This window comes from Orcinus orca, chromosome 11 (assembly GCF_937001465.1).
Source record: "Orcinus orca chromosome 11, mOrcOrc1.1, whole genome shotgun sequence".
NCBI lineage: Eukaryota > Metazoa > Chordata > Mammalia > Artiodactyla > Delphinidae > Orcinus > Orcinus orca.
In genome coordinates, this window is record NC_064569.1 from 83,613,954 (window position 1) to 83,632,164 (window position 18,211).

Sequence of the window (18,211 nt, forward strand, 5' to 3'; positions counted from 1 at the left end):
AATTATTCATCTTTTGATATAACTTTGAGAACTCTAATTTGTTCTTTATATTCCCATTTGGAAAGTTAGTCCCAATTAGCAAAGCCTTTAGTTATCTGTTTCTTCTACATACCCCAAATCCATTTAGTTTATTTAGATTAATAAGTCTTATCTTCCTATTGGTTATTAGTAGCTGTTAGTAGTTAACATCTATGGAATACATCATTGATTTTTATATAATTTTTCTGTGAAAAAACTTGTCAATTCTTTGTTATATTAACCTAAGTACTTGTAGTCGAGGTGTAAGATTTTTGAAAAAAACACCTATCCTTTGGACTTGATTAGAAACGGAAATGTAACAGATTCTTTAATTTTTCCCTGCTATGGCTACTGACAAACTTTAATATTTTCATTTAAAAATCATTGGGAGTTGCAAGAGGAAGGGGATATGGGGATATATGTATACATATAGCTGATTCACTTTGTTATACAGCAGAAACTAACACAACATTGTAAAGCAATTATACTCCAATAAAGATGTTAAAAAAAAATTCAAGTAATACCATTAAACAGTGAAGTAGATATCTGTAAACTACTTAGAAAATTGTCTGGAACCTAATAGATTAACGATAAAAGTTATCTTCCTATGCAATCTTCTATATGTAATAAATTCAGGTAAAAAGTAAAAAAATAAAAATAAAGATCATTGGGATATTTTGTTAAACTAAGTAAATCAAAATGAAAAGATCTGTCTGAATAATGAGAAGGTGTTTTTAGAAATTGGTAAGAGTCAACTAATTACTGTAAAATTTATGAACCAATTTGTAAAGTTTTGGGAGGTAGAAGAGACAGTATCTGATCCAGTCTCATTTATAGATGAGGAGATCAAAATCCTTGAGAAAGCACCTTATCCAAGATATCATAACTACCAGGAAATATTTTATGCCATTGTGCAAAGCCATGGATAAATACTAATAAGACTATAATTACATTGCTTCTGTTACTTAATAGTGGAGCTGGCTTACTCCACGTAGCTCTGAAACTAAATGGCAATAGAGAAAGGAAGGAATTGGTGTTTATGGTTATATTTTATAGTACAGTACTCTTTATGAAAGCAAAGTGTGAAAATAATTGGTTTAGCCAGGTATACAGCTGAACCATGGCCAGATCGAGTACTTGCTGGAATAACAAAAAATGCTGCTAATATTTACTACTAAGTAACTATGGAAAAGTAGTTTAACAGCTTTTTACCTTATTATCCTGTTACTTTTTCTCTTTTGGCATTTAATTCTCTTTTTTATCATGGAAAGGATATATGATCTACACTTGAAAAACTGTCTTGGAAAGACAAAGGTAGATACTGTTAGAGAACTTAGAATTTTGATGTTGTAGATCATACTTGATTGTGAAATATCCATGTCATTATTATTTGGGGCAAATTAACTTTTCTTGGATTTTCATTTCCTTGTTCATAAATAGAAATAGGCACTCCTGATCCCCAAATCCTATGAAACCACTTTGGAAAGTGTTCATTAACTCATTTGAAATGCTCAAGTTTTATTTTCTACTGTAGCTTATTTGGAAAATTGTCTATGATGGTCAAATAAATTCCCCTGGGAAGGAAATTAGAAGGTTCTTCCTGAACCTTCATGGATTTGGTAGGAGCCTTTAGAGAATGCTTTCTTCCCATTCTTACCCCAGTTTCCAAGCGATTTATACAAGTACCGTCATACCTTTTTATTATAAGATCTTTCCAGGAGACATTTACCTTCTTAGGTCCCTGTAAGTTAATTAGTTTTATTCCTTCCAGCTTGATTTAGCCATATTTTGCTTTTCAGACACAACTGAAAAGTTGTATATACATATCTTTTTCCTTATTCTGAGTCTAGTGTTTTCCTCCGTATTATGTGTATGTCCGAATAATCATCACCGTTAACTAACTTAATAACTTAAGTCAGTGGATCAGAAAAATGCTAGATCTTTAAAAGTTGACGTAGTTGGGACAGTGAAAATTAGGACATAGGTAGTTGGAAAAAATAGACTGGCTCTAACTCTGGTACCTATTATAAGCAGCCAGGCAGTACAATGCTCATGGTGTTGGAAAATTAGACATCCATGTTTAACCTTTAGGGTATTCCAAAACTGAGTATATCCAAATAAAATGGTGTATTGAGTTCAATTAGAATTTCCTTCCCCTAATACTTAAAATGAGTACAAAATAGCAATAACTAGCAAAAATAGTCACCAAGAGCAAACAACAGAAAATAATTTAATTGGATACAATAAACTTCAGAAACGATGGCCAAGAAAGGAAAGAAGATTTCAGAGGGAAAAGGCACGACATGATTTAGCAACTTAATCTAGCCCCAGTCTCCACATAGTGTGCTAGTGAGTTGACAAAGTCCTGAGAATTATCACTAAAGTATTTCCAAAACTGAGAAGCCAACTGTGTGTTCTTTTTTTTTTCTTTTTAGAGAAATAGCAGAAGTGGCAACTACATAGTAATGTGGAAAATGAACTCTGGGATTTACACATTGACACAGTGAAGGCTCTAGTGCTGCATACTGAATTGTGGAAATTATCCAAATGATCCCCTTGCATTCGAATGAAATACAGCCTCTAAATAGAGGGACTTTTTATGGTACATATAATACATAATAAATTCTTAGAAGAAAGTGAGGAACCAACCCAGAAATTTTTTCAGATTGCCTATCTCCTCAACTGAATGTTACTTTTGCCTCCACCGTTCTTCAGGCTACAGAAAAATGGGGGATAACAGAAAATATGCAGCCTTCAAAATGTAACTGAGGAGCAAGTAAAATGCTGTCAAATAAGGAGGAAACAGAATCAAGAAACCACTCACAGGCTTGGAGGCTTCTGTTTCTAACTAGGATGTAGTAGATCATGGCAAAATACCATTTCTGCTACAATAACAAAATAAAAGGCACATAAGTTGGGGAAAATATTTTAAAAGACATAAGAAAGCTATGTAAGCAAAACAGTTTAAATAAACTAAAAATCTGGAGAGGGTAAAGTTCTTCTGAGGTGAACAGACTATTATCAGAGTTTTCTTCCCTGGGATTATTTTTCCAATTTTGGGTATGAGCCAAGGATTGATCTTGGCCCATGTAAAGGAACTCACTGACAGAAAGAGGAACTAACAAATATTTTGATGTCTTGAGGGGCTGGCAACAATTTGGAAACTTTGGGGCCCTGAATGCACAGTTATTTTTACCTACAGCACCTATGCTGAATTTTGGAGCTGAGTGGGAGGTTAAGGAACCTCAATCCAGTATACTAAAATCACCTGTAGTCTTGCAGTAGCACAGAAGACAAGGCTCCTCTTGAGGAGTGTGACCTGGCTCAAACGCATGGCTGTTGCCTTCTCAAGATATTTGCCACGTTTGGAAATGAAGTGGGTTGGGAGACCGAAGAATACAATGTAAAAACCTTTGAAAGACAGACTGAATCCCCCAGACTTTCAGGTCAGAGGTGATAGAGATCCACAAGGCTCTCAGTTGAAAGCTTGGGAGGGACATTCCCGAAGGAGAGGTTAAGTCAAATATGAGTTATGACAGCTGCAACCCAGCTTTGACTCAGGTCAGTCCCTGTCGGCATTGCGGTTATCAGCCCCTCTCTGTGTCTGCCTAACAGAGACAAGGGAAACCCTTGATAGAAGATTTCATCTGGAGCCTCTATAGTTCCTTTATATACTGGACATGAGAAGAGACAGGAAGACTTGTCCTTTAATCAAGAGAAAAAACTAACAATAGAGGCAGACTCACAAATGACCCAGCTACTGGAATCAGCTGACAAGGAATTAAATTTTTTTTTTTTAACATTTAAAGGTAATTAGGGCTTCCCTGGTGGTGCAGTGGTTGGGAGTCCGCCTGCTGATGCAGGGGATGCGGGTTCGTGCCGCGGTCTGGGAGGATCCCACGTGCCGCGGAGTGGCTGGGCCCGTGGGCTGTGGCGGCTGGGCCTGCGCATCTGGAGCCTGTGCTCCGCGCGGGAGAGGCCACAACAGTGAGGCCCACGTACCACAAAAAAAAAAGGGTAATTAAAGGAAAAGGGCAAAATGGATAAAAAATTGGGAAATTCCAACAGAGAATGAATTTTTTTATTTTTTGGCAAGCTGCACAGCTTGCGGGATCTCAGTTCCCTGACCAGGGATTGAACCTGGGCCATGGCAGTTAAATTGCCAAATCCTAACCACTAGACCACCGGGAACTCCCAAGAATCAAAAATTTTAAATCAGAACCAAATGGACATTGCAGAACTGTAAAAACATTATCTAAAATTAATAATTCATTAGGTGAATTTATTTATTTTAAAGATTTTTTGATGTGGACCATTTTTAAAGTCTTTATTGAATTTGTTACAATATTGCTTCTTTATTATGGGTTTGTTTTTTTTTTGGCCCCGAGGCATGTGGGATCTTAGTTTCCCAAACAGGAGTTGAACCCGCACTCCGTGCATTCAAAGGTGAAGTCTTAACCACTGGACCATCAGGGAAGTCCCTAGGTGAATTTAATAGTAGACCAGACATAGCATTAGGTAGCATAGTGGACATGAAGATAGGTCATTAGAAAAAAGTCCAAACTAAAGCAAAGAGAGAATAAAGAATAAAAAAGCAGAAGAGAAGAGTAGGACACAGAAAATGTCTAACATATGCCTAACTGGATCCTCAGAACGAGAGGAGAAAATAGGATTGAAATAGTATTTGAAGATATAATGATTGTAATATTTTCCAAAGCTTAATTGGTCCTTTCACATCAGGTAGTAGTTAGAAGATGTGAGGAACAGATGTGTGGTTTCCTTTAATAATGTACAGTTGCATATGGGTTCCAATATTATGGACCTAGCAAACTAAAAAATGTCCCTGAGTCCTTTGAAAATCCATCTGCCTTTCATGTATGTGCCACACACACACACAGGACATAGATTGTAAAGCTTCTTTCCAGAGCAGTGTTCTCCAGTAGAACTTCTGTGGAAATGTTCTGTAATTTGTGCTATCCAGTACTGTAGGTGCTAGCCACGTGTGACTGTTGAGCACTTGAAATGTGGTACTGCAACTGAGGAACTCGATTTTTAATTCTATTTAATTTTAATTAATTAGCTACACATGGCCAGCATATTAAACAGTTGCATTTCTAGTGGATTAAAGATACACACAAATGCAATAACTGAAAACCCATAAGTAGAGGAAATGGTGCTCTGACCATGAGAGATTAGAATAAATAGGATTTAAATAGGGAGAGAGGATGGAAGAGAGCATTGCAGGTGGAGCAAACAACTGATGAAAAAGTATTAGATTGTCTTAGCTAGTATAAAGAGGCTGTGCATTCCATAGTGAACAAAATAAGTGAATAAATAATGTGGGGTAAGGTTAAGGAAGGTGTGGCTTTTGTACTTTTTGTGGGGCTTATTGTAAGGATATGTGCATGAGAACCTAAGAAAGGTGGAATATTTAAGAACTTGAAAGTAATGGTGGATATAATGGGGCTTAAGGACTTCAGCTGCATGGTTCTCTGTACTTAAATGTGATGTAACTTTGTGTGTATACCTCTCTCTTGTTTCTGTACCAAATGGTTTTCTTACTCTATTGAACAGAGTAGAGTTTACTCTGTACATGTTTTTCTATTGATATATCAGAGCTTTTGCCCTTAGGGTGCTTTAACTGTTCTTTACCAGTCTACTTCTCTCATTTCTGTGTGCTGTGGTTTCTTTACTCTCCGTACATCTTTTTCTACCTCCAAGCTTTTGCTTACTCTTGGTTTCTGTTCCCTCATACCTTCTGCTCGCATACACCTGTTAGAGTGTGTTATAATTTTACTTAATTAACGCACTCAGCAAACATGTATTAAATGCCTACTGGATACCGGGCTCTGTCCTAGGCACTGTAAATATATCAGCAAGCAAAACAGACAAAAACCCCTGCCCTGATGGGCAAGTTGTCCCCCAATATTTGTGGGACTAGGGTGGAAGAACATAAATGGAAACCCCTGGTCTACCCCCGCAATCCTTTTAATGCCAGTTCTGTTCCATACTGTTAGACACACTCCACCCAGAAATGTATACATGCCGCTCCCTGTCACCCTTGTCATAAACAGTCAGCCCTTCCTAAAGGAAGAGGCCAGTGCTGGCCCAGTGCCTAGGCAGTTTAAGCAGGGAATTCTGGGGTGCCAGGTTCTTGGAACAGGATCTAAAAGTAGGAGTCATAGTCTCCTAGTGGGCATATCCAAGTCCCTGTGGACTTATTCCTCACCCGGTGTGATGAAGAGGGCCAGAGCAGGCCATCAGTTGGCAAACTAAGGTTTTGTTCATGGAGCTTACCTTTTACTTGGGAGAGGCAGATAATAAACAAAACAAACAAGTGAATTATATGGTATATTAGAAGGTTATCAGTGCTATGGCAGGAAATAAAGTTGGGGAGGGGGGTAAGAAGAGTGTGTTCCTTTGTGTGTGTTTTGGTTTTAAAGGGAATGATCAGTACAGGTCTCTTTGAGAAGGTGACATTAAGCAAAGGCTTTAAGGGAATGAGCAGCATTTTTCATTAGAATGAAAATGGGATGTTTGTATTAGTCTGAACTAAAATTTGAACTTGTTTTGGCTGAAGTAATGAGGTTGGGATTTATTGCGTACCTTCTAAGTGTCAAGTGTTATACTAGGTATTTTATATCCCTCATTCCAATTAATCCTTTTTGAAATCTAGAAGGCATTATTTTCCAGACCATATACCTAGTAAGTAACAGAACAGTGGTTGTATTCAGGTATAAGACTTCAAAGTTTATGCTGTTTCCAAAGTGTAAACGAAGGCATAGTAATTATAATAGTCATCATTTGATATACTTACAAATTCATATGCCATTAAGAATAGCAAATCTCTATTCTTTTGAAAATGTGATAATGTAAGAATGAAAAGGTGAATTTTGAATATTTATTTTTAGTTATATATTTAATAGGTATGTTGAGTGATTTCTTTTTCCAAACTTGTTGATAAAATTTATAGCCCCCGCTATAATGGGGGCTTAGAAATTTCATTTTCTTATTAATACAGCTAACTGAGAGTTTCTGTGACTTTTCAATATTTTGACTCATTTGTCTTAATTTAACTGGAGTCAGGCTTTCCTATGTGAAGTACTATTTTCCTCAAACTGGGAACCTACTAATAATTTCAATTTAAAAAGAGCTTGTGGCAAAAGGACTTTTCCAATTCTTGGCAAGTTTGAAGTTCATTGCAATTTTACTGTGGATAGAAATCTTTCCAAAGGGGGGAAATCACTCTACAAAGGAAAACTTTGAATCTTTTTCTCTCATGTGACTTGAACATAAAATGATTTTAACAGCCATGTATGAATCTGGACATTATTCTTAGTTGTTAAGTACTTCAAAAGCACTTTCAAAAGGGAATTGTTTTGCTTATTTGTGATTCCAAATCAAATACACAGAGAGATTTGGAAGATTTGCAACAGGAAGTAATCTCAATTCTATGTAGCCACTAATCTTGTGCAGAAAAATTCAACTTTTATGAACAAAGGAAAAGCAATCTCTTTTAAGTTATAAATACAAGTCAATGTAGCTTGTATTGTTTTAATAACCAAAATGAAGAAGCTGATTGTAAGTTCATTTTTTGAGCTACATTCCTAGAATCATTTTAGGGTTGGCCAGGTCCTGAGACACCTAATTCAACAGATTTCTTACTCTATAGGAGTACTTTCTTTATATGTTACTACATTAATAACTGTATAGTATCTACATATATCTTTAGAGTTACATAGCTGTTTCATATTTTTAACTTCATTTAATCCTCACAACTCTATGAGGTAAATATTCCCATTTATATGTGGATAAGTGAGAGGTTTAGAGGTTTACCCAAGATCATCTACTTAGTAAGTGATAGGGCCAGTATTAGAAGCCAGGTCTTTTGACCACAAATCTGATGCCTTTTCCATCACATCATCTTGTTTCTTTGTGCGGGTTTCTTAGTTGGACATCACATTGCTGGCTCCAGTCAAGTTCATGATCAGTTAAAATCTCTAGGTCTTTATTTCATATGTTGTTTTTAAGTCAGGTTCTCCTCATCCTGTACATCTGTAATTGATATTTTGAACTTAAATACAGGACTTTGTTTATCCTCATTCATTTTCATCTTATTATTTTCTACTTATGGTTCTAGCCTTCTGAGATCTTTTCAATCTTGATTCTATTATCCAATTTATTTATTATTTCTTCCAGCTGTGTGTCAACAGCAAATTTTGTAAGTAGAATGTCTTTGTGATTATGGAAGCCATCCTAGTAATCTCTTTAGTATACTGTGTGCCTGTCACATAGTTGGAACTTAATAAGTGGTAATTGATAAAAAAGATCTTTGTACAGGGCAGGGAAAAAACACACATATAATCTTTTACAAAAAAGAAAAAAAACACCCTCAATATAACTACTCTCAGTTATTACTTTTGGATATAAGTATTCCAAGATTGCCATAGAACCATTGTGGTTCTCTCTTGTGTTTTGATATGTTTATAAATAATATTTTTCATGGTAAATATAGTGGTTAACTGATTTTCTTTCACATCTCAACCCATAATCAGTATTTTAAGAATTTCCTTCTAACTCTAGTTTTCTGAAACTGCCCTACTGTCACTAAGGGCTAGAGAATTTCTCTATGGGGGGCCTAAGGAGAAGAAATCTAGCTGTCAGGAGGGCTTATTGAACTTATTTTGCGACTGTATTTACATAGCAAAGAAAGCTTTTTACTCAGATGTATGTTTAAAATTAATAAAAATGCCAACTTTCTAAAGAAATTTTTATTCACATGCAGCATGAGATTGAGAAAACATCAGTTGTCTGTATTAAATAATATAATTATTGTATTTTTATTTAGAGTGCTTTATGAGTGGTACTGATGAAGGTTTTGTGGTGGGAGGCTCTAGTCCCCCAAGCCACCTGTAGGTGCCATCACTATCTGGATATTATGGGAGTGATCCTTGCCAGCCACTTAGCATCCATTTACTTTCATGGCCTTACCATACTCTTTATAACTCTCTGTAAGCAATAAGTTTATAATTTTCTATAAGTAGTAACTGGCGAAATGAAAGAAACGTATAAAAAGATGTCAGCAGCTAGTATTGGTTTTGTAGATGGAAATAAATGTTTTTGGATAATTTACTACAGTGATGATATGATGTAATATAATATAAAGTTTATTTTATTAACAAAATTTATTTTAATAGCTTTATTAATTGTTTTAATTCTCTACTTATGGAATTAATAAAGTCCAAAAAGGCCTAGTTAAAACCTTCAGTTATATTTTAGGGCATCTCATGGTAGAAAATATATAATAGTAGTTGCATTCATGTGGGTTCATGAAGATACTGGGCTGTAGCTCCATTCATTATCAAGAGCCTACTGTATTTCACTTTTAAAAAAAATAGTTTTTCATCTTTTACATTTTCACATTTTTTTCAATTTTGTGTATTTTTGTGCTTAAATGGAAGATAAATTCTAATTGTCTACATCTTCAAGCAAATTAAATATAATTTTTAGTCCTCTGGGTGTTACAGGCTCTCATAGACACCATTACTCAGAAAGATATAAAATTTGTCATCCTGAGAAAACTTGCTTTTATGGAGCAGCTGGACTGGAGACTATTCTGATTTCTTCTAAAATATAGTCAGTGGATTTCACTGCTGTTATCTTTGCAAACATCTGAGTGGGTTAATGTAGTTATCGTTCTGAATGTATAGCATAGTGTATAATTACTGAATATATAATGTAAAGTCATGCTGTTTTAGACTTCGTGAACTGTATCAATACATGCTCTGTGAGTATTATTCAGCATAATGTAGTTATACTTTGAAGTATTAATTTTTGAATTGTTGAAGTCCTCTTTATTTAATCATGTATTTGAAATAAGCTTTGTCTGTTTCTGAAAAAGATTTGAGATGATTTCTAATTATTTGGAGAAATCTCCCTACTATAACCAAATGGCATTACACAGCAGCTGCAATTGTTGAAATTTGCATTATCTGTGTAGATTACTTTTGTTCTGAAATTAAGTTCTCTCCCTAAAACAGCCACTGGTTTTATGTTTGCAGAATACATTTCCAAAAATACTTTCTTGGCATGGTGCTTAAGAATTAAATTTAGCTTTCTAATTTTCTCCTATTTGTCATGTTTGAAGATAATTACAGAAGTATACTTTGAATACTCAACTATTAAATCCCTTGGTCACATCTTCTTAGAATGATATAATCAAATCATATTTCTTTTTTTTTTTTTTTTTTTTTTTTGCGGTATGCGGGCCTCTCACTGTTGTGGCCTCTCCCGTTGCGGAGCACAGGCTCCGGACGCGCAGGCTCAGCGGCCATGGCTCACAGGCCCAGCCGCTCCGCGGCACGTGGGATCCTCCCGGACCGGGGCACGAACCCGTGTCCCCTGCATCGGCAGGCGGACTCTCAACCACTGCGCCACCAGGGAAGCCCTAAATATTCATGTTTTTAATTAAATAATGTCTTTCATTCACCACTTTGTTTTATCTTTCACTTTCTTTGTTAGCTTCCTATCTTTGTTTCTTTCACCTTCTCTTATTTTTCTTTTTTATCCTAACATTTCTCCCTTCCTTAATTTCTCTAATTTCTTGAATTCCATATGCTATTTTTTCCTAAAAGAGTTGTACCCTGTAATTCTTTAAGATTGAAAACTTGTATTTTTCTAGGATTACATATATCATGTATATCATTATTAAACATAATAAAACCACTTTCTAAAGCATCTCAGACATAGGAATGTGTAACAAAGGTCTTTGAAGAGTTTATAATTGATTTGCCTAAGCTTTTACAAAAATTATCAAAAACATACACAAAGCTGGTATTACTGAAAAGAACAAAAATGCTGGTTGTAGCAGTGAATGAGTTTGCAAACTATGAAACATCAAGGATTAAAAGTTCCCACAGATAATGAAATATTTAAGGGAAATTTTTATACCTCAGTGACTACAGAGTATATTTCTGTCTAGATGAAAAACTAAATAAAAATAAAGGATAAATTGTATATTTTCTCCTTTTTTCCTATTACCAGATGAAGCAAACCTTAATTAGATCTCAGTTTGCTTGTACTTACAAAGATGACTGCATGATAAGCAAGGATAAGTGGAATAGTGTTAATTCAGCATCAAAGCCTTTGTGTGTTCTTCACATGGAAAATGACCTTTCTGGTAATTGACCTTATTTGAGCAATTTAATAACAATTAATTCTAGTATACTAATTGGTTTTAACTTAAGTAAAATTAGACTTTTTTTGCAATGTAAAGGTTTATATTTTTATAGACCTGAGTTTATTTAAAAAGTTATATCTAAGTACAAATATATGTATAGGAATAGGACTCAGTTTGATTTAACTAAATGTATTTAAGAAATAACTTGCAGCATTTAAGGATTAAGTGTTATGCATTCAGACAAAGCAAATTTATTGTTTGTAGGGATGAAAAGTGATATGGTAAAATGCAAAGAAATGTGATAGTAATATAGCTGTATTTGTTCATCATGTAATTTATATCATTATTTGATTGTAAATCATAAATTTTAAAATATTCTTTAGCCATTTAAAAAGTTTTTTGTAAAATTCTCATGTGCAATAATTTTAAGTATTATATAATTTCTTTCCTCTTTTCATCTTGCATAACAGGAGGTGTAAATTCATCTGTTGGAAGACCAACAATTGGAACAAGTTCTGGAAATGTTCATCTGGACAGAAGTAAAAATGAAAAAGTGGCAAGAAAATCAATTAGTCTGACAGGAAATAAAGGCTCAAAAAGGAAACAGGTGGATTTGGATGATGAAAATATTCTCTGTGATAATGGAAACGAACCACCTCAACACAAAAATGTTAAGATACCTAAGGCATCAAAAGATTTGCAGAGTAAATTAGATGGCAAACTAGTTAGAGCTGCAAAAAGCAACAACTGTACTGCCAAGAACAAATTGATTACTGGCCAGACAAAGTTAACTCAGTTTTTTAGACTATGAATTTGTCTTTTATGTTCTTTAGGTTTATGTATATATAAAACCATTCACCAAAGGCATCTACTTAATTTTTTTTTTTTTTTTTTTTGGTGGTACGCGGGCCTCTCACTGTTGTGGCCTCTCCCATTGCGGAGCACAGGCTCCGGACGCGCAGGCTCAGCGGCCATGGCTCACAGGCCCAGCCGCTCCGTGGCATGTGGGATCTTCCCGGACCAGAGTATGAACCCGTGTCCCCTGCATCATCAGGCGGACTCTCAGCCACTGCGCCACCAGGGAAGCCCCCATCTACTTAATTTTTAAGAGATCAAGGTGTAAATTATGGTGCTTTATTATTTTGGTCTGCAATGTATGTAAGGTTAGCATGTTAAGCATTGTTTAAAAAATACTAGTAAGTCATAATTATGCAGAATATTCACAAAGTTTAATGCACAGGTAAAGCATATCATTTAGGTATATCTTAATACTACTTTCTTTGAAAACAGACATTTAAAATAATACAAGTCATAGTAACATTAAGGGCTTTTTTCCCCACAGGCAATTAAATGATTTTGTTTTCTTCTGAAATGATGATGTGGACCAACAGGTATCAGACTTGCCAGCAAGGTCGATAGACTCTTCCCAGCATACACCTGAGCACTGAAGGAAAAAAAAGCTTAAATTGTTTAAAGGACTAGTATCACACAAAATTGATTAGAAATGAAAGAATGGATCTAGTATAGCTAATTCTGAGTAAATCAAAATTATAGTAACTAATAACTAATTATAGTAACTAATTAAATACTTTTTAATTTCACATCTTTTGCAGGGGTCACTTAAAATCAAGTAAATTGAACCATGGTCTTGTTTGATTTTGTCGTGATTGGACCCAAATTCAATTAAACTCAGATTTCTATTTTATGATATTAAGATATAAGAATTGAATTTTAAAAAGACTACTCACTGTCAAAATCTCTCCTTCCTATAGGAAATTTAGCTGAGTTTTCTTCATCTGCAATTTCTCTCTTTTCTTGTATTGATTCAGTATTTTGAACTTCATTCTCAGCTGGAAAAGCTACAGATCCTTTTAGTGCAAGATAAGGTTTTATAGCCAGATTCAGTGGCAGACCATTATTTAAGAAATTGTGTTTGGAACCTGCATTCTGTAAAGAAAAGGTTGATTTGTGTTTTAGCTGTCTTATTGGGAATAGAACTATGATACAATTGTGTAATATTCTTATTGATCAAAGATGCTCTACACTGTTTTGACTCTAAAAAATATTTTAGATACAAGGTTTTCAGGGAATAAAAACCTTTTGAATAAGAGATGTTTTCCAGAATGGAAGAACAACCTGGTATGTAGGAAATTTGATCAATTGTCCTAATGCATATTGTGACTTTTTTCACATACTTCTGCTTATAAAAGTATCGACTTTACTTCCAAAGGATTCATAAACATCATTCAAATTTCCACTGAAATAAAGGATAAGTCACATTGCCACTTACCTTTGAATTTTTGTTTTCCTCATCATTCATGAAATTGCTCTCATCATTTTTATATTCCTCCAGGGAAGGAACAACAATTGATTTTTCTTCAGTATCTTCCTTCTGAAAGGCTTTCCCCAACCTCAGTGTTTTAAATACCATGTCATCTTCTAAATTTCTTATTGACTTGGAGGCTGAAGGCGAAACACCTTGAGAAAGCAAAGAAAAAGTTAGTATTAATATGTAGGAAGAGAAACTCATTTTTGTCATTCTTAGTTTGATGTTTGCATGGAGTCAAACAAGGATGTGTAAAATGAAGTAAAATTTCTCAACCTGCTTTGTAAATGATTCCTACCTTTATATATTTTCCAGCTTGAATAGAAAGCACTTGAAAGACTTAGACTTTTGTCATTTTAAAAATGACTCATTAGATAGAAGCTAACTTTTTGTATAGCTGCTAATACTTACACTGTTTGGGTTTTAGTGGCATATTGTTTATTTTGAGTGTGAATTTTCTCAGAATCTGATTAAGATCCTTGGTAGAGAGCTTCTGTTGAGGAGATTATAGTCTCTTGAAAATGGGTTGTTATTAAGGAAGACCACAGGACATCAGGCTCTCCATATTCTTGTTTATTCATATTGTTCCCTTCTGTTTATTTTCTGATTAAGTAAAATATTAAAACTAAGGTTATTTCTTTCACTCAGGATAATAAGCGTCAAAGTTTAAATACATTTAATCCTGATTTAGTGGAAATAATCTTCAGAAAGAATTTTTTCCATAAATGCTCGGAATAGCCTTTGGTATTTAAAGTATATATGCCTGTAAGTATGAACAAAAAGTCATTCATGTTATATCTAAAATTGACCTGTCAGGTGTGTTTTATCTCTATATTTACAAAAGGGTATTACTGATATTTATTAATGAGTTTAGCAATTAATGAATAAGAAGTCCATGAAGAGAATATTTATGTGCTCCATAAATGTTAATTTTGGATAATGAGTATGTTGTATGATTTTTAATTAAACATTTCAGAGTTAATTTGTAATGTTGGCCCTGTAGAGTAAGAGAATACATTCTTGTGTATGTCTTCTGGTATATATGTGCAATAGTTTTTCTAGGGTATATTTCTAGTTATGGAATTGCTGGGTCTTGGAGTATGTACATTTCAGCTTTATTAATGCCAAAATGGTTACAGAATAGTAGTAACCAATTTAAACTCCCACCTGCAGTTTATGAGAGTTCTTACTGCTCCAGGTTCTAGTAAACACTTGGGTATCTTATTGTGCTTTTAATGTTTATTTCTCTAATTACCAAAGACGTAGGATGCCTTTTCATATGCTTAAGTAAAATGCCTTTTAAAGAAAAATTTGTCTATTTCTCTATCAGATTGTTTGGGTTTTTCTTGTTGATTCATGGGAGTTCTTTATATATGCTGGATATTAATTCTTTGTTAGTTGTATATGTTTAAAATATTATATTTTTTCTCACATTTCTTATCTTTTGAACCGCTTCATGGTGTCTTTTGGTGAACTAAACTCCTTAATTTTAATGTTTAAATTTCTTTTTTTTTTCTTTTTATGGTTAGTATTTATGTTATTTGGAAATCCTTCCAAACCCTGAGGTCATTATCATACTTCTATATATTCTAAAAGTTTAAGTGTTTTGACTTTCACATTTAAATTTTTAATTCATCTAGAATCCTGTGTGTGAGAAAGAAATTTTAACTTTTCCAAATGTCCTTATATATTTCTTTTTTTTTTAACATCTTTATTGGAGTATAGTTGCTTTACAGTGGTGTGTTAGTTTCTGCTTTATAACAAAGTGAATCAGTTATACATATACATATATCCCCATAGCTCTTCCCACTTGTGTCTCCCTCCCTCCCACCCTCCCTATCCCACTTCTCTAGGTGATCACAAAGCACCGAGCTGATCTCCCTGTGCTATGCTGCTGCTTTCCACTAGCTATCTGTTTTACATTTGGTAGTGTATATATGTCCATGCCACTCTCACTTTGTCCCAGCAAACCTTTCCCCCTCCTCGTGTTCTCAAGTCGATTCTCTAGTAGGTCTGTGTCTTTATTCCCGTCTTGCCCCTAGGTTCTTCATGACCTTTTTTCTTTTTATGTCCTTATATATTTCTTGAATAATTCATCCTGTCTCCACTAATCTGCAATGCCATCTCTGCAGTATATTAGGTTTCTATACATGTGTAGGTCTCTTTCTGAACTCTCTATTCCACTGCCAAATCTACAGTATTATTTATTATTACTACAACTTTAAAATAACTTTTTTTACATCTTTATTGGAGTATAATTGTTTTACAATGGTGTGTTTCTGCTTTATAACAAAGTGAATCAGTTATACATATACATATGTTCCCATATCTCTTCCCTCTTGCGTCTCCCTCCCTCCCACCCTCCCTATCCCACCCCTCTAGGTGGTCACAAAGCACCGAGCTGATCTCCCTGTGCTATGCAGCTGCTTCCCACTAGCTATCTGTTTTATGTTTGGTAGTGTATATATGTCCATGCCACTCTCTCACTTTGTCACAGCTTACCCTTCCCCCTCCCCATATCCTCAAGTCCATTCCCTAGTAGGTCTGTGTCTTTATTCCTGTCTTAACCCTAGGTTCTTCATGACATTTTTTTTTTTCTTAGATTCCATATATATGTGTTAGCATACGGTATTTGTCTTTCTCTTTCTGACTTCACTCTGTATGACAGACTCTAGGTCCATCCACCTCACTACAAATAACTCAATTTCGTTTCTTTTTATGGCTGAATAATATTCCATTGTATATATGTGCCACATCCATCTTCTTTATCCATTCATCCGATGATGGACACTTAGGTTGCTTCCATGTCCTGGCTATTGTAAATAGTGCTGCAGTGAACATTATGCTACATGACTCCTTTTGAATTATGGTTTTCTCAGGGTATATGCCCAGTAGTGGGATTGCTGGGTCATATGGTAGTTCTATTTTTAGTTTTGTAAAGAACCTCCATACTGTTCTCCGTAGTGGCTGTATCAATTTACATTCCCACCAACAGTGCCACAGGGTTCCCTTTTCTCCACACCCTCTCCAGCATTTATTGTTTATAGATTTTTTGATGATGGCGATTCTGATCAGTGTGAGGTGATACCTCATTGTAGTTTTGATTTGCATTTCTCTAATGATTAGTGATGTTGAGCATCCTTTCATGTGTTTGTTGGAAATCTGTATATCTTCTTTGGAGAAATGTATTTAGGTCTTCTGCCCATTTTTGAATTGGGTTGTTTGTTTTTTTGATATTGAGCTGCATGAACCGTTTGTATATTTTGGAGATTAATCAATCCTTTGTCAGTTGCTTTGTTTGCAAATATTTTCTCCCATTCTGAGGGTTATCTTTTCTTCTTGTTTATGGTTTCCTTTGCTGTGCAAAAGCTTTTAAATTTCATTAGGTCCCATTTGTTTATTTTTGTTTTAATTTCCATTTCTCTAGGAGGTGGGTCAAAAAGGATCTTGCTGTGATTTATATCATAGAGTGTTCTGCCTATGTTTTCCTCTAAGAGTTTTATAGTGTCTGGCCTTACATTTAGGTATTTAATCCATTTTGAGTTTATTTTTGTATATGGTGTTAGGGAGTGTTCTAATTTCATTCTTTTACATGTAGCTGTCCACTTTTCCCAATACCACTTATTGAAAAGGCTGTCTTTTCTCCATTGTATATTCTTGCCTTCTTTATCAAAGATAAAGTGACCATATGTGCGTGGATTTATCTCTGGGCTTTCTATCCTGTTCCATTGATCTATATTTCTGTTTGTGTGCCAGTACCAGACTGTCTTGATTACTGTAGCTTTGTAGTGTAGTCTGAAATCAGGGAGCCTGATTCCTCCAGCTCCGTTTTCTTTCTCAAGATTGCTTTGGCTATTCGGGGTCTTTTGTGCTTCCATACAAATTGTGAAATTTTTTGTTCTACTTCTGTGAAAAATGCCATTGGTAGATAATTTATTTTCTTATTCACGAACATGAATACAAAGTACAAAGGTATTTTTCCATATTTATTTTGAACTTCTTTAATCTTTTAATGACATTTTGTTGTTTTCTTCATAAAGGTCTTGCTTATCTTTTGTTGCAAGATTTATAATTGTTTATAATTTAATTATAATTAAGCTCCTTATTTTTAGTTATTATAAATTTTATCTTTTAAAATACCTTTTCTAACATTATTGCTGGTTTGTACACATGCAGTTGGCTTTTGTTTAGTGCTCTTATATACAAAAAACTTGTTAAAGTCTTTAATTCCATAATAATAATAATTATTATTATTATTTAATTCAATAGTTTATAAATGTATTAACTCTTTAAGGTTTTCCATGAAGACAGTTGATATAAATAATAAAATAATGACATTTTATTTCCTTCTTGCAAGCGTGTGTGTTTGTGTGTATTTATCTGTGTGTCTGTCCACGTGTGCGAACAGACTGACTGAAACCTTCTGTAAATGTTGGACATAGAGATAAGATATCTTTGAAGTATTACTTATTTTACAGAGAATGCTTTTAACTTTTCACCATCAAATATGATGTTTGCTCTAGATTTTTATGTAGACACCCTTTATAACTTGCAGGAAGTTATTTTCTATTTCTGGCTTACTAATAACTTTTGTCATGAATTGTTGAATGTTATTGAATACTTTTTCTGTATCTATTGAAACGATCATACTTTTTCTCCTTCAGTGTTTCATTGAGAAAATGAACAGA

The 18,211-nt window shown here is 34.4% G+C and overlaps 1 protein-coding gene across 2 annotated transcripts in view; it reads left to right on the forward strand.

Moving 5' to 3' along the window:
- Positions 1–17,865, forward strand: part of PARPBP (PARP1 binding protein) — an 88,680-nt gene extending 70,815 nt beyond the window's left edge. Inside the window, exons 10-12 of one of the 2 annotated variants that reach the window (XM_033427615.2) lie at positions 11,062–11,197; positions 11,668–11,804; positions 13,551–17,865. In XM_033427615.2, coding sequence (XP_033283506.1) covers positions 11,062–11,197; positions 11,668–11,804; positions 13,551–13,568 — 291 coding nt within the window. In that variant the 3' untranslated portion in view covers positions 13,569–17,865. Of the gene's footprint in view, positions 1–11,061; positions 11,198–11,667 lie in introns of both variants that reach the window. The other variant, XM_004269458.3, reaches the window with a different exon arrangement.
- The last annotated feature ends 346 nt before the right edge of the window (positions 17,866–18,211 follow it).